This window comes from Phytophthora ramorum (genome assembly GCF_020800215.1).
Source record: "Phytophthora ramorum isolate Pr-102 chromosome Unknown Phyram_PR-102_s0007, whole genome shotgun sequence".
Lineage (NCBI taxonomy): Eukaryota > Oomycota > Peronosporomycetes > Peronosporales > Peronosporaceae > Phytophthora > Phytophthora ramorum.
Window position 1 is genome coordinate 1,421,694 of NW_027150653.1, and position 22,080 is coordinate 1,443,773.

Sequence of the window (22,080 nt, forward strand, 5' to 3'; positions counted from 1 at the left end):
TGGTGATCGTCCATACAGTCCACCAACTGCTAGGTACAGTAGTACTAGTATGGTCTAATGATTGAAGTGCCTCTTGTTTTGCGTTCTGGCTCGGCACCCAGTTTACGTGAAAACACCTGCGTGATCCGGCTGGCGAGCTGATTGCCGCTCTTTTATCGGTTGGGGGTGTCTGTACCAAAAGTTATAATATGCTGGTAGAAGGCTCGTTAGCTAAGTCTTGGTTCTGTATCGAACTACCGAACGTTCTGCCAAGAGGCCGAGGTATTTTAATACTAATAACATAGCATCACGACTCCCCGGAACATTGCTAAGAATCCAAGTGTTTTCTTTTAAAACGATGATGCTATAATAGTGAGTGTGTCCAGGTGGCGGTGCATGTATTGAATACACGTACATGTGCAACCGGGCTGATCAAGCTTGCATTTCTTGAAGATTATTAGTCAATAATAACATCAAAGCAGACACCAGCCGAAGTCTTCTGAAGCTATCGACCATCGGGATGTCTCTCTTTTAGAATTATACAGGTACCTCATTTCGATCCACTTACCTGTTCTGTTGGAGGCATGCTTGTTTGCTCCCGCAGGAGGCCTCTAATTGCACACTTGACAGGGGATAGAGAAATGGACAAACTCGGAGTACTTTCGACAAGCAAACGACGGCGAGACTGTCGAGACCTGTCTCAACGAAATGTACGTATCCAATGATTGGATTCCAATCACAGGTGTTCCTGGCAATGTTGTGTACTTGTTGGTCGAAGGTGTTGCGTGGCGGTGAATACATGTAGTCACCCATCTATTCAACGTGTAAACAGAGTGACACCGATACGCGATGCAAGGATTCCAACAAGTCCGATCCCGAGATAAACGTACGGTTTTAGTTTTGGCCAGTGGCCACACAAGCATGAGCATGACATTCTAGGCGCTGCACTGCAGCCTGCAGACTCTGCAGGCAGAGGGCCCTACTGATGGAACCACACTTTGGATTTTTCACTTCGTCACTCAAACCAACTAAACGGACCATGCAGACTTTTGCACTGCCACTCCTGGCGCTTGCCGGTCTTGCTGCCACTGTATCCACAGCCGACGTCGTGTGCAACGGAACGGACGCGCGAACCGTGCCCCCCACTGGTGCTATCGTCGTCGATCCCACGGGCGCGTACAACGGAAGCTTCCACAACATCTCGGAGGCTGTGGCAAACATCCCCAACACGACAGATGAGCACACACTCTTCTTCTTCCCGGGTGTCTACCATGAGCAGGTGCTCGTCTCGAAGCTGAGGGGTCCGCTCGTGCTGCAGGGATACACGTGCAACACGACGTCGTACGTTGACAACCAGGTGACTATCACCCAGGCGAAGGCTCAGAAGGACATTCCTCCCGAGATTACCAGCGGCCGTAATGACCTCACGAGCACGCTGCGCCTCAAGACGAACAAGGTGAAGGTATACAACCTCAACGTCGCGAACACGGCCGGTAACGTGGGCCAGGCGGTGGCCACTATCGTCGAGGGTTCTGACTACGGTTTCTACGCGTGCAACCTCACAAGTTACCAAGACACCCTATACGCGAACAAGGGTCGCGAGCTATTTGCCAAGTCATACATTAGTGGAGCTGTCGACTATGTATTTGGCTCGAAGGCGCAGGCGTGGTTCGAGTCCTGCGATTTTGAGACTATTGGAAAGGGCTGCATCACTGCCAACGGCCGTACCAACGAGACCAACCCGTCCTACTACGTGTTCAACAAGGCTCGTGTGTTCGGCACCAGCGGCAACGGCACGGCCTACCTTGGTCGACCATGGCGTACGTTCGCTCGTGTGGTCTGGCAAAACAGCGAGTTTAGCGACATCATCAACCCGGAGGGTTGGCAGCGCTGGAACAATGACAACAACACGGCTAACGTGTATTTCAAGGAGTTCAACAACACCGGTGCCGGCGCCGCTCTCGACAAGAGAGTGGCCTTTAGCGGTCTGCTAAATGCCTCAGTGCCGATCACGGAGATTCTCGGCGAAGGCTACGAGTCTCAGTGGTGGGTGGACACCAAGTTCTTGTGAGCTTGCCAAACTTGACTGCAGCTTCGTCACAAGCTTAAAACGCAAATTTGCAACACTAGATTTCAACAACAACAATAGATGTATACCGTTTATCTTTACTACAACTTTCACTTGTTGCAATCCTGTTCGTACAAACGAAAGTGCTTCAATGGCCGTAGCTTTTATTAGACTTTGCTTGGAAATCTCGTAGCAAGTCTCTTGCACATGTAATGGGGCCAAGCTGCTGTGATTTGTGCGATGCTGTCAAAGGAATTGCATCCATTCACGCTGAGGTTTCGAGTATTGTGTCTAAGGGCTTCGACATCCCTGTCATTATTCGATTCGATAAGCGGTTTGACACAGTGCTCGCCTGAGTGCCACAATAAATATAAATGGAGTCCTTATTCGCCGAAAACCCCTCTCATTACCTATTTTACCGCGGCATTTTTCAGAGCGATATTCCGTCAAACCTCGCCTGTACAGATCGTGTACAACCCGTTGTTTGTGCGTGTATAAATTCGGGCTCGGTGGCTAATGTTGCTGGCACCATAGTGAACTCACGTTATATGGGCCGACAGATTCGCGTATTGTCGAGTTGGCCCAAGCAAAAGATAAAGTGTATATAAGTGGCTGTTTTTCTGTCCATTTAACATGGAATTTACCCGGGAATCGGTCCAGTGTTCCATTCAAAGCCTAGATCAAAACGAATCCAGTACAAAAATGTAAGGGAAAAGCCCAAAAAGTGACTCGATTTGAAAATTACTGCGAAATACAGTTCGCTGGTTGCTGATTGTTGTGGCTGTGATGGCCGTGAAACCGCATTTGCTCCGGTAAGCGCTTGCAGTCATTCCCGTCGAACCTGTGGGGGTGCGTGTGTATGAGTATCCCCGCTCGTGGAATATATTGCTTAGCGTCATGTATAATGAGATGGATGAGTGCCCTTGGGGGAGTCATACTTGCTAGCTGTAAACTGCACCAAACTAAAAACAAGTATGCAAGTTTACGAAAAACGTACCGTAGTGAGTCGCCTTTCGCAGTGATTTTCAAATCGAGTCCTTTCCCAAAAAATGTAAAGTCAGATTCTTGGGCTTCGGTGCAATCATGGATGGCGTGATTTCGACGACTTTAATCATTGTCTCGACAGTTAAATATCCGTGGCAGCCTGCCATTTCGCAATTCGCTGGAAATAAGTGTGGGTGCTGCTCAATTATGCGGCTACTCCATGTCCTGTCGGCAGTGGTGGTCACTCTTCTTGCTATTGCTAGCACTAATGTAGCTGGACAGGCAAAGTGGGGCGGTGTGCTCATGACAGATCGCAACGGTGCCAGCAGTGGGAGATCTCTGCGGGTCCATACAAATGCTGCTGAAGAGAGAGCTAACTTGTTGTCAAAGATTGGCAAGAATTTACTAGTGACGTGGTGGCTTGAGATCGGGAAAAACGAGGCTTACGTGATGGAAGCACTGAAGCTGAAGGGCTTATCTGGAAGTGCCCTCACCAAGCACAAGAACTACAAGTACTTGCTGAAATATGTGGACAAGGCCGAGAGAATGAAGCTAACCACGTGGTATTACACGAAACAATTCTCCACGTATCAAGCCTGGACGAAGTTGGGCATGCAAGAAGTCCGCACGGTCGAGCAGCTCAATCGGATCAAGAAGAGCGACAGCTTCAGAATCTACAAGCGTTACGTGAATTTGTTTGACGATGCCGTTTTGAGGTCGTGGAAGGCCGGTTACAACCCTCCTGTGGTGATGGTCGCCAGGGGTGCTTCGGAAGCGGAGGTGACAGCACGAGTGCAAATTATGGCTCAATCAAAGAGGTCCGAAGAGTATGCGAAGATAGCACTGGGGATGACTGTGCCCGGAAAGCCGATGGTTACTCTAAAAGGAGAAGCACTCAAGAGCCATGACGACTATGATTACTTCGATGTGTTTCAGAAGGCCGTTGCGAAGATTGCCGCTAAAGCAGCTGCGAGGAAGGAGGCCGCCATAGCGGCTGCGGGGAAGACGAACTAGGTAGGCAACTAACATTGCGCCAAGCACTACCCTACTGAGCAGCGAAGCTTGAAAGTCCGGCGACAGTGGTCAAATGAGTCATCGTGACCATTAGGTATCGTACACTCATCAACTTGCCCAGATTCAGTAAAACTCTCGCCAGCAATACAATGCCAGCTCATACACCTGCTCACGGACATGCATGCCTTGAATCAGAAATTGATCGGCACGCTGTGTATGTAGACTCGACGGGATGACTACCGTAATGTCTCGTGTGTTGCCAGAACTGTAAATGCCTCGATTAAGTACGAAGTAATATGTTGAGATAGGCGCACAGTACCATTTCTCAATTTGCGGCCTCGTGCGCAAGTGGATTCTCGCGTCTCCAGCGTCGGCACCCTCGCTCTCTTTCCGTCGCAACCCGCCGCCCGCTCCCCCCGCTTATGGCAGGCGAAGAATGCGAGTACCTCTCGCCATCATGTGACCCCACGTCCTTCTGGATGTACCTCTGCATGTGCCTGCTGCTCATCTGCGCGGCAGGCCTGATGGCCGGTCTCACCATGGGCCTCGTGTCGCTCGACATGCTCAACGTGCGCATCCTCGAGATGGAAGGATCCGAGCTGGAGAAGCAGTGCGCGCGCAAAGTGCGCCCCGTGCTGGAGCGCCACCACTTGCTGCTCGTCACGCTGCTCGTCGTGAACGCCAGCGCTAACGAGGCGCTGCCCATTTTCCTGGACAAGCTCGTGCCCGAGGGCGTGTCCATCATCCTCTCGGTCACGTGCGTGCTCATGTTCGGCGAGATCATCCCGTCCGCCATCTTTACGGGTCCGAACCAGCTCCGCATCGCTGCGGCTTTGACCCCCGGGGTCAAGGTGCTTATGGTCATCGTGTCCCCCATCGCCTACCCGATCAGCAAGGTCCTGGACTGGTGGATCGGAGCCGACCACGACGCTGCTCAGTACAAACGCAACGAGCTCAAGGCTCTCGTGGCTCTCCAGCGAGAGAGCGAAGTTATGCGCCAAAGTTTCGTCGAGTCACGCCTGTGCGACTATGAACGCAGCTCCGTACGCAGCAGCAGCACCAGCAGTGCGCACAGCAACGTACTCATGTCGCCCAACACGCTGCGTCAACAACCGTTGCTCAAGCCCGAGCCTGAGGCGGAGGGTGACGTGGAAATTGATATAGAGACCCCGAACCAACGCAAGCGTCGTCGTCAACAAGCGTTGGCAAGTGGCACACGTCTTAACGTGGACGAGGTTACGATCATCCATGGTGCTTTGGATCTCTCGTCCAAGACGGTGGCGGAGGTCATGCTGCCCATGAGCGAGATCTACATGCTGGAGATCGACACCAGGCTGGATCACAACGCCTTGGCGGATATTCTGGCCTCGGGGCACAGCCGTATCCCCGTGTACGAGACCCGCAAGTCCAACATTGTCGGCTTGCTGTTTGTCAAGAAGCTGATCGTGTTGGACCCGGACGATGCTCGTCCGATTCGCGACCTGGTGCTTCGTAAACCCATTCTCGTGTCGCCCAGCGGCTCTTGTTACTCAATGCTGAACGAGTTTCAAGAGGGTCGCTCGCATATTGCTCTGGTCACGAAGGAAACGGAGCTTGTGGCGTCTTCGTGGCGCAGTCAGCAGGCCATCCCGCCTCACGTCGTCTTCGAGGGCATCGTGACCATCGAAGATGTGATTGAGGAACTCATCCAAGAAGAGATCGAGGACGAGAGTGACAAATATGTCCACGACATCGTCGATGTCTGGAATACCAAGGCACAGCAGTCGCGTCTGCAAGCTGTAGCAGCCAAGACCGTCATCGCCAAGAAGCTCAAGCTGCTCGCGGAGCGCGCGCGTGAACGCGTCAGGAGTCGTCACCAAGCAGCTGCCGCTCGTCCCCCCACCCCAATCCAAATCACGGTTGTTTCCAGTGCTGCATCGGTAGGTCATGTGAACTAAGATTCCGTGTGGAGCTACCATTCGGTGATAGTTCCATCCTTCGCATCTCTATCGCCCGCAAGTTGAAAAGCATCAGGAGGTGCATATTGCTAGTGGGGTTGTAAAATCTTGTTGCTTGCAGTAAGATCTAAAAAATACCCTTCTCATGGATCGATCAATGTAGATATTCATTTCGCCCACCTTCCTCCTTTCTTCCGTCAATACGATCACGTCGAGACGTAGTTGCCATCCAGTGCTTGCCTCAAACGCTCCAGCGGCACCGAAATGGGCGGCAGATCATCCGAAAACGAATGGCGGCTCGTTTTAGGGGGGAAGAGCTCATCCGAGAGAGACATATCGATCACCTCTTGCTTCGTGAGCGAGTCACGCCCGCACTTGGGCCAGACATCCACCGTGATCGAATCGTCCTCCAGATAATCCACCAAAACCACGGGCACGCACTGCAATTCAAGTTGGACCCCCACGTTGTAGCGGTGGTGGCCATCCAGAATAGCACCAGTAGCTCTGTCCACAAGTAGCGGCTCCAGGTAAGCGTTCCAACGCACAGTTGCGCGGCGCAGGCCATCGACGCGGTCCCAGCTCACCACGTGCTCGTGTGCCTTCAACCAGCTTATCGATGCCAGATGCACACTAAGCTTCTTTGGTTGACGCTGCCGGTGAGCGTCAAAGTGATACTTGAAAAAGTACGACGTGGGGTCGGCGATACGCGTCAGGAAGAATTTCTGGCGACGCTCCTTGTCATCCGACAGAAGGTCTTCCAGCGTCGCAGCCTTTTGTCTGCAAAAGCTCGAGGTTGGGTCATTCTCACGGATCGCGTTGAAGAAGTCCTTCGTGTCGTAAGATGGTCGTCTGATCAGGTCCATCTGTGTCGACTCCCGGATACGATCAAAAGAGCGCAGTCGGCCACGGAACAGGCTCTTGGTCACCGATGTAGCCAAGTTCTGAGCGCCACAGATCAAGCGGATCGACACTTGTTGCAAGCTGGGCTTGCGCTGCAGCAATGGCACTGTTGTCAACTGCATCTCTTCGCTGGATACCGCTGATAGCGTGGCCTGTTTTGTAATCTCTTCAATAGGAAGCGGTGGCTGACGCAGCACTGACAAGGGGATGGAAATCGGCGGCAGACTCTCTGTAAATCTGTGGCGGCTCGTCTTGGGCGGAAACACGTCCGGAGAGAGTGACATTGCAATCACCTCCTCCTTGGTAAGTTGAGACCGTCCACAACCCGGCCACACGTCCACTTGAATCGTCCTGTCCCCCAAGTAGTCCACTAGCACAGCCGGCACCTGCTTCAGCCGCAGCTGCAGCGCCACATTGTAGCGGTGGTGACCGTCCAAGATCGCTCCCGTCTTGATGTCCACTAGCAGCGGCTCCGTGAACGCGTCCCACGACAATGTGGCCTTCCTGAGTCCATTCACGCGCTCCCAGCTCACAATCTGCTCGTGGGGTTTGAGCCACTGCACGTCCACCAGCTGCACCTCGGCCTTCTGGGGAGCCAAGTGCTGGTGGTCGTCATAATGGAAGCGAAAGAAGTACGAGGTCGGGTCCAAAACACGAGACACAAAGAAGTCCTCGACGGCCGACTGGTTCTTGTTATGGCCGTCCTTGTTATGCGGACTTGAGGACCCGAGCAGCACCGAGTCGTCCTGCGTCGTGGGCAACCACAGGTGCTTCCTTGTCTTCCGCGAGTTCCGGATCTCGTGCTCGAGACTCGACTGGGCGTCACCGCACACCAACTCGGCGTCGGCCAGCCGCGAGGGCGCCACGTTACGCAGCACGTCATCGGCCACGTGTTTGCCCTTGAGATAGAGCCGCATCGACACCTGCCGCAGCACGTCGCGCTTACGGCGGCGCGCGGGGGACGGGGCCACAGCCACAGCCTGCGCGGCGGCCGCGGGCTTGTCCGGGTGGTCCACGACGTAGCGTTCGGCCGAGCGCACAGCCAGCTCCGCGCCGGGGTCGGCCGTGTCTACGTGCAGCAGCAGCGGCGCGTTTTTGGCCTGCATGTGCAGCTCCGTCGTCTCGCCCGCGCGCTTCATGACTGTGGAGCCCGCTTCCTGTCTGCACAGCCTCAGAGTTAGAGGCGCTATAAATGACGCGGGGAACAGCGAAACAATACCCGAAGTGAGGGGCCATCGCTGATGGACGGAAAGCGACTTTTGCCCGACGACGCAAATCTGAGTGTGAGCGTAACAGCTCGGGAAGAAAAAGAAAAGGGCTTGGCGACTGAATGCATGACTTGAACTAAGTATGGGGGAGGATTTCAAAAAGATATTTTGGGTTACGAGGACGATCTGGAGCCCTCCATGGTAAGAGTCCAACCGCAGCACACCTCCGCTCAAAGCTTAGTTGAGGCTGAGGGCATTAGATGCCGCTTTTGGAGGGATCGAGGTGTTGCTGCGATTGCTATTTGAGGGCGTGTTCAACGTATTCGTCTACGGATCGAGTCACGGGGGGGGGGATGACAGATTGCTGGTTGCACAATGAGAAATGTTCTTACCGAACACGCCATACATGCCGTGATGCAAGTTGCCGCATGCCACGACTGCATAATGCCAACGACCACGTTACGATAGCTCTACCATTGTCGGGTTATGATTCTACGGCAGCGTTGGAAGTGATCACTTTGACTTCTTGGCCTCGGCGTCGTCCTCCTTCTTCTTGTCGTCCTTGTCGCTGTCCTCTTCCTCCTCTTCCTCCTCCGAGTACGCGAGAAGCTCCTTGAACTCGCCGCGAACGAACGCCGTGACGAGCGCCGAGCCCAGACACGCCGGCACTAGATACAACAGCGCCGGCTGTGCGGCGTTGAAGATGAACATGACGGCCACCGTGGCCACGAGGCCCAGCACGTAGAAGAGCAGGTTCACGTGGAAGAAGGGCTTGGCGAAAGCCTGCGCGCTGCTCGTCACGTTGGCGCGGTGCGCATCGTAGCGCAGCAGCAGAGCCACGAAGATGCCGGGGATGACAATGTCGCCGAGCCCCAGGATCGAGTTCTTCTGCTTCTCCGTGTCGGTGGCGAACTCGCGCGGGAAGATGAGCTTGATGGGGGCGTCAAAGGACGTGGCCACCGTCACCATCACGTCCGTGCCAAAGACCCAGAAGATGTCATAGAAGAAGAGGCCGCACAGCAGGATGGCACCCACCTTGAAGCTGCCGAGCGACAGTGACTCGATGCCCTTGATGGACAGCGAGATGCCGAAGATGTTGTTGAGCAGGTAGTGCTTGGTCTGGAACCAGGCGGCGGCAAAGGCCGCAGCGAACACGAACGTGAGCATCCAGGCCTGTGACAACTCCAGCTTGTACACGCCGTAGAACGGCACCTTTACGTGGTGCGTGTAGAGCTTGGAGCTGCCCTTAAAGACCAGTTTGGTCAGCAGTGGGCTGAAGGCCTCCGTGAGGCTGTAGGCGCCAATGAGCGCGGAGTACGACGTGAGCAGCAAATTCACCAGGTCCTTGTCGAAAACCTTGAAGAGCACGTAGAGCCCCAGCAGCACGCCCGAGCCCAGCAGCGGGAACATGTAGGCGTCCTCGGCCTTCATGACCTCCTCGTTCTTCTCGCCGCTGGCCGCGCGCTCGTGCTTGAGCTTGAGCGACAGCGTCGAGCCGATGTACACGATGGCGGAGGCCGACGTAATGAGCTGCACGGGCACGGGGATCAGCACGAAGTTGGAGGCCAGCATGAGCGAGATGAGCGCCACATAGCAGCCACTCTGCACCGAGTCGATCATGACTCGAAGCTAAATGGAAATGGAGTCGTCAGAAATACTGCGGAAAAGTCGGACACGTGGCTTATGTCACTATATGTCACTCTAACGGAAAACACGTTTTTGACCAATTGTGAACGAGGGAGGCGGTGGTTGGTTGAAAAGCGGCAAGTTGCCGTTGAAGAAAAGTGCCTTTTTGGCCGATGGCGTCCGCAATGCACTTTTCTCGGCGTTAGCGCGACCTTGGCGCCAGTAACTAACGCGGAGACCGCGACATTTTCCATGGCGACTGCAACAGCCTTGCGATATTGGCGCCCGTCGTCGAGGCAACGCAGCGGAATCTCAACCAGAGCTTGATTACTGCTGCGAGACGGGCGCTCGCGTCGTTCGTTGCCACGGAGCTCGCTGCAGGATCGGCAGCGTGAGAAAATCGATCTCTCGGCTTTGAGCACTGCTGCTTCGTCTAATAGAATTCAGCGCTGTGCTCGACGACGACGACGACGACGACGACGCTGACTCCATGGCAAACTGCAGTTTTGGGCGTGCGTGCAGTCTGTTAATAACGTGCGCGCAGCCACTGTTGCAGCTGGGGCTATAATAGCCGCTACTATAGCAAACGAAAAGACCCGACGGCGACCTGGTCGGCCATCCGGTGCTTGTGGATCCAAACCGAAGGCTGCATGTTCCGCCCCACACAGGCCGATACAAAACGTCGGGCCAGGCCAAAATTCGACGTACCGCCCAGCCGTTTCCTGGTGTGTGCGTACTTCAAATACCGCATCGCCAAAAGCGGAGGCCTACACTGCATCCAAGTATGCTTCGAAAGGCGCAGCCAACGTACAGAAACGCATGCGGATCCCTCTAGGTGCCACTCTCGATCAAAAACTGACCCATGTTAATGCCAGCCCAACCACATACAAAGCCCAATATTCTCTGCTGAAGACACCCCCTTCATGCGGGTGACGAAGATGGAGTCCACGCCGCTCCACGTGAACGAGGAGAGCAGCGACGACAACCAGCGCGAGGACTGGGAGAGCGACTGGCGCACGAGCAGCTCGTCGGACCCGCGGCTGTCCACGGCCTCGCGCTTCTCGCTCGTGGCGCTGCCGTCCAAGGTGCGGAACTCGGTCTTCCGCCGGGCCCCGAAGCCCCAGAGGAAGACCAAGGACAGATCCAGCACTGCAGACACCACCAGGACGTCGTCCGCGGCCTCCACGCCCAGAAACGCGACACAGCAACTTGAATGCGAGAACGTAGAGAAGTTCCGCGTCTTCTGGGACGAGAAGCTCCGCAGCACAATGGAGAGGCTCGCAGGCACCAGACCCAAGAGTGAGGACCACCAGGAGGACGTGTTCCACCTGCTGCTCAAGCTTTACGCCCATCAGGACGTGGTGGCGCAGCTCTACAGCAGCTACGAGAGGAACGCGACCGAGTTCGAGTTCTACATCCCGCAGCTGTGTACCTTCTTGATCCATGGCAACTACGCCAAACAGCACCAGCTCGAGTGCTTCTTAATGTCCAGGAGCGGAGAGTCGCTTCCCTTTGCACACAGGTTGACGTGGTTCTTGCGCTCGTTCTGTGACGACGCTAAGGAGTATCAGTCAGAATATTTGAGCGTTACAGCGTCACAGGATCAGGAGAACTCAGACCTACTTACAGCCATTGGGAGGCGTGCAGGAGTGCCGGCACTGCTCATGAACAGTGGACTGTGCGTCGAGGAAGTGTCCGCGACCAAGCCGGCCAACTTGCAGCAGAGAAGGTCGACCATCTTCCCGACGGATCACGAGCTGGATTCCGAGACACTGGACACAGATGAGTCGTTTGCGGGCCATTTGCTCAGCAAACGGAACTCGATTGAGGACGAAGCGCGGATGGATGAAGGGAATTCACAGCAGATTTCGTTGTACAGGCAGTCGCCCAAGTTCGTTGAAGCGCTCACAGATCTGGCGGAGAAACTGATTCCGACGCCGCGTTCTCAGCGGAATACAGAACTACGCAAGGGGCTGACTGAGATTCGGGACGAAATGTTGCCCTCGGATGTGATTTACCTGCCGGTTGGCAACTCGTACCACCGCGTGAAGGGAATTCAGGTGGATGAGTGCTTCACGTTTTCCACAAAGGAGCGAGTACCGTACTTCCTCTGTGTGGAGGTGCTGGACTACTCGGTTGCTTCCTCCATTGCAGCTTCCAAGAAGCAGCGAAAGAGAAGGAGATCAAAGGCTAGTCGCAACCAGTCGCGAGTCTTCTCGCTCAAGTTGCCTTTCACGAAGACTGAAGTGGACCAGGTGATGGCTGTGGATGACTCTCCGATGTCAAGTAGTACGTCGGCTGAAAGCGAACTGAGCTTTGTACCCTCCCCGAGTATTGCTTCCCCTCTGCCTGAAATTGAAGAGGAAAAGGGCCCAGTATCTTCAGAATCATCAACGCCATTGCAAGATGCTGACGCTGCGCCAACTGACGATCCGCTGGATGGTGAAGACGGTGATGACGAAAAGGAAGTTGTTGAGCGGAAGGCCCGAAAGAGCTTCTTGGAAGACGAGGATCTTCAGAGAGCAGCCGAGGAACAGCAGGAGCGAATGGGTCAATGGAACTTGCCAAGACCTCGCCGCCACAGCATCAAAGATTACTCTTCCAGTGCATCAGCTCGATCAGGCGGACAATTTGACAGTTTTTACTCGTCGTGGTTTTCAAAGAAGGCACAGCTAGACGACGAGGAAGTATTCCAGAGTACGTCAGCGGGAGACCTTGCGCAGAATTCCACCGAGGTCGAAAGCGACGAGTTTTCTATTGGTGTGTCAGAGGATGCCAAGCCTTTGGAAGGGTCTGAAGAAAGTGGGGTGGTCGTCGTTGAAGAATCACTCTCAGCTGGATCTACTGGGTGTAGGATCGGCGATGATGAAGTGGAACAGACCAATGTAGTCAATATTTTGGAAGAGTTCACAGAAAGCTCGAAAACTGATAAAGCTACAGAGGCAGCATGTCAGGGAACTGAACCGGTTGGTGCGGCTACTGCAAATGGCGGCATCTTTTCGTCTCTATTTACCAGAAAGCCGAAGCCTGACATCGATGCTCAGCCTGAACACACTCACGAAGTGCGTACAAGCTGTGACTCAGCCGAAATCGAACCTCAAAATACTGTGGCATCGAAGGAACCTGTTGCCCCAGTAACTCCAGTTCAGACACCAGGTCTCTTTTCATCCTTGTTTGCGATCAAACCCAAGGATGTATCTGCCGAGCCTTTAATCAAGGATGAAGTTAAACCTGGAGAGACAACTGGATCCAGCAGTGAAGAGTGCGACGCAGCAGTAGCAAGTGGCGAAGCTAAGTCTGTTGAGCCAGTAGGCATTTTTGCATCCCTCTTTACGAAGAAGCCTCAAGGAAATACCGAATCCACTGCCGTAGCTGATGGCACCGAGGCGTCAGTGTCTTCGCTTGAGCCCAGCGAAGAGGGCGCTTCGGACGACGTTGATGCTGAAGATGCTGACGGAGAAGAGTCAGAGTCGAGGGAAGCGCTTCCTTCTGACAATGACCCTGCTGATGCTACAGATGCGTCTTCCCTGGAGTCTAGTGAAGGTGTTACGGACGACGTTGATGCGGAGGATGCGGATGGCGAAGATACCGATTCAAATGGTGGTCTTTTCTCGGACCGTGAGAGCGTTCCGTGCGAGCCCGAGCCTTCTCCTGTTGAGAAGCCTGCAGACAAGCCGGCAACGTTTGCGTCATGGTTCTCTCGAAAGCCTGCGACCGGGCTTGTGGAGGAAGTCTCTGCTGGGGGTGAAAATTCCACTGAACTTGCTGCTGCCGACGAAGTGAGTGCTATCATCGATGGCCAGGCTATTTCTTCAGAAATTCAAGAGAATGGCACTTTGGAACGACCAGGTCTTGTAGACGAAAATATTCCTCATGACGAGGATCGTCCGAACACAAGACGGCGCGACTTGAGTGTGAGTCTCGACTTTGCTGACCCAACAGCTTGGAAAGAAAAATTCGACCTCGAAGATGGTCTCACTGACGATGAGCCAGATGCAGAAACCGCTGATGCTGATGCAGTGGAGGAGGATGCCGAGGGGTACCACGAGGTGTCTGGTGATGATAATGATGATGATGAGAAGCCTATGATCGTGTTCCGCGAACGCTGGAGTGAAAAGGAAGCACGTATTCGCCGTGAATCCCCATTCGGTGATCACCCTGGCTGGCGACTTCTCTCCGTCATCGTAAAGAGCAACGACGATCTCCGTCAGGAGCAGTTTGCGGCGCAGTTGATCGCCCAGTGTGACCGAATCTTCCGCGAGTACTCGCTGCCTCTTTCGCTGAGGTACGTTCTTGTGGGTCATGATCTTATCATCTACAGATGTCCGTATTTGACCACTTCAATGTTTTAGGCCGTACAACGTGATCGCTACATCAGCGAAGACCGGACTCATTGAGGCGGTTCCTGACACCGTGTCGCTTGATTCGCTGAAGCGCAACGACCCTGGCTATACTACTCTCCTGTGAGTCTAGTTAGCTTGTGATTTTGTGGTCAGGTGTCAGCAGTGTGCTCACTATGTTTTGTGCTTTATTCAGTGACTTCTATACTAGACTTCACGGCGACAAGGAAACCACTGGATTCACTCGAGCGCAGCGGAATTTCGTGGAGAGCCTTGCAGCCTACTCGATTGTGTGCTACGTCTTCCAGATCAAGGATCGCCACAACGGCAATATTCTGGTGGACACTGATGGTCATGTGATCCACATTGACTTCGGTTTCCTGCTCACCAACAGCCCCGGCAGCAACTGGAACTTCGAGCGCGCTCCGTTCAAGCTCACGGACGAGTTCGTAGAGCTTATGGGCGGGCCGCGAAGCTCGGCGTTCCGTTACTTCCGGTCTCTCTGCATTCGCGCGTATCTGGCTTTGCGTCGTAACATGGACCAGATCGTGCTGCTTGTGGAGATGATGCTTGTTGGGAACTCGGACTTGCCGTGCTTTGCTGGCGGAAAGAAGGCGGTGATCGAGGGTCTTCGCGCACGACTCAAACCAGGCGCTCGCACGAGTACATGCCAAGTGTTCGTGAACAAGCTGATTGACGAATCCATCAACAACTGGCGGACACGCTGGTACGACAAGTATCAACGAGCTTGTCTCGGAATTCTGTAAGTGGTGTGACGTTTGAAGCCTCCGTTTTTGATTTTTAGGTAGCTATAGCGTAGGAATGGTTGATTTATAAACGAAATGGCTACGGAGGTCCATGAACAGCTTTATTGCTTTCACAACGCTCAGACAGGAGCACAAAACCATTAGCCTCGTGCTCGTGTACATTTTGTCCATCTATTATTCATTAATGTCGCCGAGGACACTGAAATCCTTCGGTGCACCGTCATGTTATACAAGCCAAGGAAGAAACCCAACTGCAGGGCAGCTCATAAGGTCGGCCGACACGGAGCAAGGACGTCAAACAACACTTGCGACAGTATCTTTCAGCTTCACCTCATCTTTTGGTGTGGAGGTTGCCACAGTATGGTCCTCTCGAATCGTGCCGGCGTGTTCTTCGACATCCCCTCCGGCCTCTTGGTTGGTATGAGCTGACGCGCTGAAGTCTATCTCGTCGATAATTTCTTGAGGATCCGACGACGGGATCAAGAACAGGAAGAAAATCGGCACCACTTTCAGCACGCTGCGTAATACGACAGCCAGCCACAGGTTGTCGTACTCGTCCTTGCCAATACCCATCCACGTGCACACAAACGCTCCCCAAAATTCACTAACGCTGTACGACAGGTTGGAGATGGACATGAGCAACGCAAACAGCGTGCCCTCGATACCCTTGGGACACAACTTGGCGCAGAGGACCATGATAGGCATTGTTTTGAGGCGGCCGATGACATCTGCGACCACGTGATCACCCAACACGAAAGCTTTGTCCGGAATACCAACTTCCAAATTGGCGCGCGTCACTAATACGACGTCAAACAGCGACACCACCGCCAGGCTAAGCTGCGCGAAGAGGAAGATGCGGCGGAATGACATCTCCGTAAAGCACATATTGTACAGCATGGTGCCCAGCATGAGGAAAATAAAGCCGATAGCGGAAACGGTTCCCAGAAACTCGGGTGTAAAGTGCAGCACGTCCGTGGAGAAGTAGAAGAGGATCTGCGTGTACGCGGGGCTGATTGCGTGTGAGAGGAAAACCCACAGCGCACACATCCAAATCACCGGCGTGCAAACAGCGTCCTTGAGCTGCCGGACCTGTTTCTTTGCAGAAGACACAAATTGGCGCTTGCTCAGCGTAGACTTCGCTTCCTCCATGAACATGGAGAACACCAAATTCGTGAAAGGACCCACAGCCGCAAGGCAAAAGACTCCACGAACACCCAAATTGTGCGTCGCTGGGCCGGACAGGAAGGAGCCAAGCATGCCTCCCACCGACAATGTTATCCATGACACAGACTGGAGATCGCTCGCGCCATGCTTCGGGTCCAGTCTCGACATCTCCACAGTCCTTGCATCGATCACCACGTCCGTGAACGCAATCGACAAGCTTTGCAGCATGAGCAGCAGTACTGCCATGGACGGCGTCGTGACGAGGTCAGGTACTGCAAGCGTGAGCGTAGCAGCCATCCCCAAGACACTGCATAGCATCATGTAGGACTTGCGGTGATAGCCGAACAACGGTAGGCTGTCCGATAAGATTCCATACAGCGGCTTGACTCTCCACGGCGCTTTCATGATCGTCTGCAGCAGCTGCGACTGAGCCGGTTGTAGCTGCAAGTTGTCCTTAAAGAAATAGTTGACGGCCAATGTGCTGAAGCTGGAGAAGCCTTGCACTGCGTTTACCACACAGATGAGCACCAAGAACGACGTGCCGAACGTCTGACGCAGACGCTGCACCCAGTCGAAAAACTGTTGCGCTTTGGACAACTTGGACTCGCTGTCTTCGTCCTGGGCATGGTTCTGCTTGTCTATTGCTGTCGGGGAGGACTGGGTCTTAGCCTTGTTCAGCTTTACTTTGTCCGAGACGTCCGAAGTACCGGTGGACGCTGGTGACGTTGCGATGGAGAGCTCCTCGCCATTGGATGTGGAGCTGTTGTCGTGGTCCAGATTCAGCCGCGGAAGGAGCTCGCGCGGGGACTCGACCTCGGCCGTCTCGACCGCCATGGTAAAAGACTGCAGACTGAGCGGGGCTGCTGTTGCCTGAATGGCGACATATGGCGGCCGAAGATAATAAGCAGGATAGGACGACAGACGCAAAACTCAGTCTGCAAAAATTGCCATTTCGGTCATGTACACATCGACAGGTTAAGACTACCGGAATTCTGCTTTGGCAGCACCTAACGGTAACGGCCCCATAAGCAAATCAGTGTTTGTTCACTAACACACTGACGCACTGGTACGCGAGGCTGTGCCGGTTCTGCTGCATTCGCTTGACTCCGGATTCCAGTTCATGAAGCCGGGAACCGCGAGGGCTGCAGACCCCCACCTTCTTGTAGTGTGTGCGGCAATAGTCGCCCCAGATACGCGGTGTACGCTCTCCTTCGAGCCTTCGACTTGTTTGAAATCCGTTGTGGGTGGGCAAGTCACATCCTGTCACCCCGTTGCATGATCCACTGCTTCGGGAAGGGGCGCGAGCGACGATGTACGCCGCCGTTGGCGTGCGCAAGTGCTAACGAGCCGATGGCCAAGGTGGTGGTCTATTCCAACGGCGTTGCGTCGCAGTCTCGAGCTGCAGCAGAGGAGACCTGTTCATTTGCAAAGTGACTGCAGAGGGCAATGTCGTGCGACCAGTTCGATTGCTACAACACGAGCTATAGCAGCGGACGATGGACTTCCGAATATAACGAAGGGGGAGGCTACGGAAGGCCGAGCAGCATTTCGGAGAGCAGAGACTCAAGATCTTACGAACCAAGTGCTGGCAATGATGGTCGTGGAAACAGTGGCAGTCAACGTGATTCAGATAACGGTCGTTACGGATCGGGCAGCTACGGTAGTAGGAGTTATGACTCTCGACGGCACGATGATCGACGTTACAGCGCTCGTAGCATTCCTTACGGAGGTCATGGCACATGGCCATTTCGTGCCGACAACCCTGACGACGATAGATCTCCATACTACGCTCGAGGCCGTGATGCTGGCAACTACGGCGACTATGACGATAACTCACGTGGTTATGAAAGACATGACCGACAACGTCCGAGTTCCTTCCGTACAAATGGAGGTCGTCACGATGAAGGAGAAAGAAGCGGGCGTTTTGGCGATAGAGCGCGCAATCACGATACGTTCCGCCGTGGTGATGGAGGAGGCCGCCGTGGTCCTCGAGATGAAGGTGGCGCTGGTGCAGGTTTCGTTGCTGGGTCTGGATACGAGGAGGTTGGTAATCCCCTTTCCAACTTACTCGAAGTAGACGAATGGAGTGGCCGCGCCGGTGCTCGACATGTACGCGCTGACGACGCCGAACTTCAGCAAGATGTGGCGGTTTGTCATCGGCCCCATGTTGCTGAGAGAGGGAGGACTGTGCTGCTCAACATCAACTACTTTAACGTCTCAATCGACTCGGCGCTTCGAGAGATATTCAAGTATCATGTTACTGTGGAGCGTACAGCGTCGAGCTTGAGATATGGTGCTTCAAGTGGCGACCACCAGGATGGGGCTCCAAGTGCTGTTGGTGAAGATACTGGAGCGTCAGAGACTACGAGACAAGACCACCAAAATGATGTTGCAAGTGGTGCTCGCGATAGTACTGGCGCGTCAGAAATTACGACACAAGAACAACGACCAACACGACCGCTGCAGCGTTCATTGGTCCGAGACGTTATCAATGCCGCCCTTCAAAAGTTCGGCGAGGAGTTTGCTGGTGTACGTGTGGTTCATGACGGCATGTCGGCTCTCTACTCGCCTGTCATTCTGCCGTGGAGCTCAAAGGAGTTTGCTGATGTCGATTTGGGCGGCGTTGGCGTCAACTCGTTCGTGACGTCCAGTGAAGGTGCCGTCAGTGCATCTCGTCGTAGAGGCCCGCGAACATTTGTTGTAAAGGTGAACCTTGTGGAAACAATCTCTCTTTCGACTTTGGAGGACTTCTACTCCGATGCAATGGTGAATGTCATGCCCGTGCTGCAAGCTCTGGATGTTGTTGTCCGCCATCTCGCAGCGCAACGCTTGGTCGCGGTAGGGTCCGAGTTTTACAGCTTGAAGAAAACCCACACACTCAATGCCGGCAAAGAGCTGTGCTGGGGGTACCATCAAGCGATCCACGCCGCAGAGCGCAAACTGCTCGTGAATGTTGACCAAGCGACGGGGGTCTTCTACTCCCCAGGCCCTCTCATGCGCCTGGTTACAGCTGCGTTGCGCGTACGTAGCCCTCGCGAAGTCCAGAGATTGTCGGACCGCCAGCTAAAGGAGCTAGCGCGTGCATTGCGAGACGTGGAGGTGATACCAACACACCGCAAGGACTGCAAACGTGCCATCTGCGGCGTAAGCGCCTTGTCTCCCCACCAGATATTTATGAACGCTAAGGGTAAGGAGATATCCATCGCTGGCTACTTCAGCGAGCGGTACGGCAAGCAGCTCGAATACCCGAGTCTGCCACTTGTTAACGTTGGCAGCAAACGCCCGGGAAAGGAGACCTGGTTACCAATTGAGCTTTGTACCGTAGCACCGGGCCAACATTGCGCCAGCTCTGAAGATGTGGATGCACCAGAGATCACCCGTTTGACTAGCCAGCCTCCCCAGACACGCCAAGCAAATATCCTGGAGCACGTACGACAAGCACGATTCGAACATGACCCATTCTTGGAGGCCTTTGGCATGAAAGTGGAGCAACGTTTGCAGCGAATTGAGGCTCGCGTAATGGACGGTCCGCACGTTCAGTACCAGAACGTATCAGTGCATCGCTCAGACGGGCAATGGAGCCTCAATGACAAAACGTTTGTCAAAGGTGTCCGTGTCCGCAACTGGGGTGTGATCGTTCTTGCCGACGTATGGAATAATGAGGTGCGAAAGTTTCTGCAGACGTTGTGTGAGGTCGGGAATGGACACGGATTGCCCTTCGAGAACACACGCCCCGAGTTCATTCACCAGAGCGAAAACCGTGGAGTGGGCGTCGACGAATTGATGACCAAATGTTTTCGACAGCTTGAGAAGTGTCAAGCCGAACGCCGTGCAGGGCCTCCGCAGCTATTGCTCGTAATCCTGCCAGACACAAGTTCCTTTCTTTATGGAGATGTTAAGAGGACGTCGGACACTGTTTTGGGCATTGCCAGCCAATGCATTGCATCAAAGAACCTGCGCAAGGCGAACGCCGCCTTTTGCGCGAACGTGTGCTTAAAGATTAACATGCGGCTGAATGGCAAGAATGCGGTTCTGCGTGGGCCCCTCCCGCTGATAAGCACTGCACCCACGATCCTAGTTGGCGCCGACGTTGAGTACCCGCGGCCAAGTTCGGACTATCAGCCAGCAATTGCTGCTGTCGTGGCGTCAATGGACGCGTATTCGGCCCAGTACGCAGCACGGGTGGCTGCTCAAAAGTCGAGCAGCGAAATTCAAAGGCTGCCGCACATGTTGCGGGAACTATTTCTTGCTTACTTTGAGAACACGAAGCGCAGACCAGAGCATGTCATGTATTATCGAGGTGGAGTGGGCAAGGGTGAAATGGTGGACATTCTTCAGGCGGAGTTGCGTGCCCTGCGTATGGCGTTCAAAATGATTTCTGAAAACTACAGCCCGCTGGTTACGTTTATCGTGGCAAACAAACGCCACCACACACGTGCGTTTCCGGTGAGTCCCCGTGACGGCGACAGGAAGGGAAATGTGAAGCCAGGCACTGTGGTCGACGCTGGAGTTGTTGACCCTCATCGGTCCGAGTTTTTTCTATGGGGGCACACGAGTTTACAGGGTACCAGCAAGCCGTGCCGGTACACGGTCTTGCACGATGAGAATAATATGTCGGCGGGGGACGTGCAGCAACTGACGTATCATCTCGGATACACGTTTTCGCGATCGACCCACTCCGTGTCGGTCGTCACTCCCGTCTACTATGCGAATGAAGCTGCTGCGCATGCTCGTCACTTTTTACGGGAGGAGCCAAGTGGGGAATCTACCGACGGCACAAGCCAAACAACCTTCAGCTTTGCAAAAGTCCACCCAAACGTTCTTAACCGCATGTTCTTCATTTGAGGATGGAAAGATGAAGCAAGACTGTTGCAGGCAATGCGGGAAATTGATTCTTCTGTTGGCTTGAGCTTTTTGGTGGGCGGGGTTGCTCTTCATTTCGATGGCAGCGAAATACTTCGAAGTAGTTTTCATGAGGACGAAGAAGATAAGGTAAGATTGAAGTTTTTGATTCCGACTTGGATTGTAGCCATTTTATTTTCCGATAATGAACGCCTGATTACATAATCCAACCTCTCTAACGTCATAAACGATACCAAACTTGACGGAAGAGAAGCCTCCCCGCTGGCTCCCGTTCAAAGGGTGGAAAGCAACCACCACAGTAAAACTCCCCAGCTCCGTAGCGTTTCTCCGTTGCCATGGCCTCCATCGCCGCGTCGCCAGGTACAGTCTCCCCCCCCCTCTCTCCTTCCCCCTCCACCGTCGGCCACCTCACTCTCTTGTGTCTCTCTTTATGGCCCGCTCCCCCCTTGCAGTCTACCCGAACGGGCTCAAGAAGCGCTCGCGACTGACCGAGTCGTACGATTTGTCGAGGAAGAAGCGCCAGCGCCAAGCCAGCAATGGCCAGGACGAGGCCGTCGATGAGACCGACGTGGCCAAGTACAGCCAGCGCCACGTCGAGTACTTTGAGCAGGTGAAGCAGGCCGAGATCGCCCGAATAAGGGCCGAGTACGAGCAGTTCATCATGAAGAAGGACGCCGAGTTCCAGCGGCTCGGCCAGCAGCTGCAGCACACACAGGAGCGCGTGGCCGCCCAGGCCAGCGATGTGGCCCGTCTCCATGGCGAGAACAAGCTGCTGAAACGTGCAGTGGCCATCCAAAACCAGCAAAAGGAGGAGGTTCAGCACGAGAACAGCGCGCTCAAACAGCTGGCCACGCAGGCCGCCGAGCACATGAAGCGCCTCGAGCAGGCCAACTACACGCTCAGGGTCCACCTGCAGACCAGCACCAGCGCGGGCAACGGCCACCACTACCAGCCGCCTGATGTGTACTAGGCCGGCCGGGCCGCTACTAAGCCGGTTGGGCCAGCCAGTGGCCGCCACTTGGCCGGGCCTTCTATAGACAACCAGGCAGCTCTCCTCCAGTTCTACTACTAATTCATTATTCTATGGGCCCGCGTCGGAAGTCGAGAGCTGCCAGGGAAAACAAGGCTGCTGTTCCGACGTACTTTGGCGACTGCGTGTTGTGTGTGCCCGTCCGCATCGTCGGGCGAGTTCATTTCCCGGGGTGTTGCTGACTGGAGATGGATGCAGTA

The 22,080-nt window shown here is 54.3% G+C and overlaps 9 protein-coding genes across 9 annotated transcripts; 6 read left to right on the forward strand and 3 right to left on the reverse strand.

Annotated features, from left to right (window-relative positions):
• Positions 1-1,018: 1,018 nt before the first annotated feature.
• Positions 1,019-2,050, forward strand: KRP23_8415 (Pectinesterase; the record flags this gene model as incomplete). Its single annotated transcript, XM_067893851.1, has 1 exon — positions 1,019-2,050. One exon carries the CDS (start codon positions 1,019-1,021, stop codon positions 2,048-2,050), a length of 1,032 nt encoding a protein of 343 aa, XP_067743342.1.
• A 1,188-nt stretch (positions 2,051-3,238) lies between these two features.
• On the forward strand, positions 3,239-4,045 carry KRP23_8416 (Secreted RxLR effector protein; the record flags this gene model as incomplete). Its single annotated transcript, XM_067893852.1, has 1 exon — positions 3,239-4,045. The coding sequence occupies one exon, from the start codon at positions 3,239-3,241 to the stop codon at positions 4,043-4,045; it is 807 nt and encodes a 268-aa protein (XP_067743343.1).
• A 422-nt stretch (positions 4,046-4,467) lies between these two features.
• On the forward strand, positions 4,468-5,982 carry KRP23_8417 (DUF21 domain-containing protein; the record flags this gene model as incomplete). The annotated part of the gene is made up of 1 exon (XM_067893853.1): positions 4,468-5,982. The coding sequence occupies one exon, from the start codon at positions 4,468-4,470 to the stop codon at positions 5,980-5,982; it is 1,515 nt and encodes a 504-aa protein (XP_067743344.1).
• A 206-nt stretch (positions 5,983-6,188) lies between these two features.
• On the reverse strand, positions 6,189-8,118 carry KRP23_8418 (uncharacterized protein; the record flags this gene model as incomplete). The annotated part of the gene is made up of 2 exons (XM_067893854.1): positions 6,189-8,043; positions 8,102-8,118. The coding sequence occupies 2 exons, from the start codon at positions 8,116-8,118 to the stop codon at positions 6,189-6,191; spliced, it is 1,872 nt and encodes a 623-aa protein (XP_067743345.1).
• A 485-nt stretch (positions 8,119-8,603) lies between these two features.
• Positions 8,604-9,710, reverse strand: KRP23_8419 (Signal peptide peptidase; the record flags this gene model as incomplete). The annotated part of the gene is made up of 1 exon (XM_067893855.1): positions 8,604-9,710. The coding sequence occupies one exon, from the start codon at positions 9,708-9,710 to the stop codon at positions 8,604-8,606; it is 1,107 nt and encodes a 368-aa protein (XP_067743346.1).
• Positions 9,711-10,654: 944 nt separating this feature from the next.
• Positions 10,655-14,823, forward strand: KRP23_8420 (Phosphatidylinositol 4-kinase; the record flags this gene model as incomplete). Its single annotated transcript, XM_067893856.1, has 3 exons — positions 10,655-14,001; positions 14,069-14,179; positions 14,253-14,823. The coding sequence occupies 3 exons, from the start codon at positions 10,655-10,657 to the stop codon at positions 14,821-14,823; spliced, it is 4,029 nt and encodes a 1,342-aa protein (XP_067743347.1).
• A 294-nt stretch (positions 14,824-15,117) lies between these two features.
• KRP23_8421 (putative folate-biopterin transporter 4) lies at positions 15,118-16,821 on the reverse strand (the record flags this gene model as incomplete). Its single annotated transcript, XM_067893857.1, has 1 exon — positions 15,118-16,821. One exon carries the CDS (start codon positions 16,819-16,821, stop codon positions 15,118-15,120), a length of 1,704 nt encoding a protein of 567 aa, XP_067743348.1.
• An 856-nt stretch (positions 16,822-17,677) lies between these two features.
• Positions 17,678-20,832, forward strand: KRP23_8422 (Protein argonaute-2; the record flags this gene model as incomplete). The annotated part of the gene is made up of 2 exons (XM_067893860.1): positions 17,678-18,030; positions 18,171-20,832. The coding sequence occupies 2 exons, from the start codon at positions 17,678-17,680 to the stop codon at positions 20,830-20,832; spliced, it is 3,015 nt and encodes a 1,004-aa protein (XP_067743349.1).
• A 353-nt stretch (positions 20,833-21,185) lies between these two features.
• Positions 21,186-21,820, forward strand: KRP23_8423 (uncharacterized protein; the record flags this gene model as incomplete). Its single annotated transcript, XM_067893861.1, has 2 exons — positions 21,186-21,210; positions 21,303-21,820. The coding sequence occupies 2 exons, from the start codon at positions 21,186-21,188 to the stop codon at positions 21,818-21,820; spliced, it is 543 nt and encodes a 180-aa protein (XP_067743350.1).
• Between the last annotated feature and the right edge of the window lie 260 nt (positions 21,821-22,080).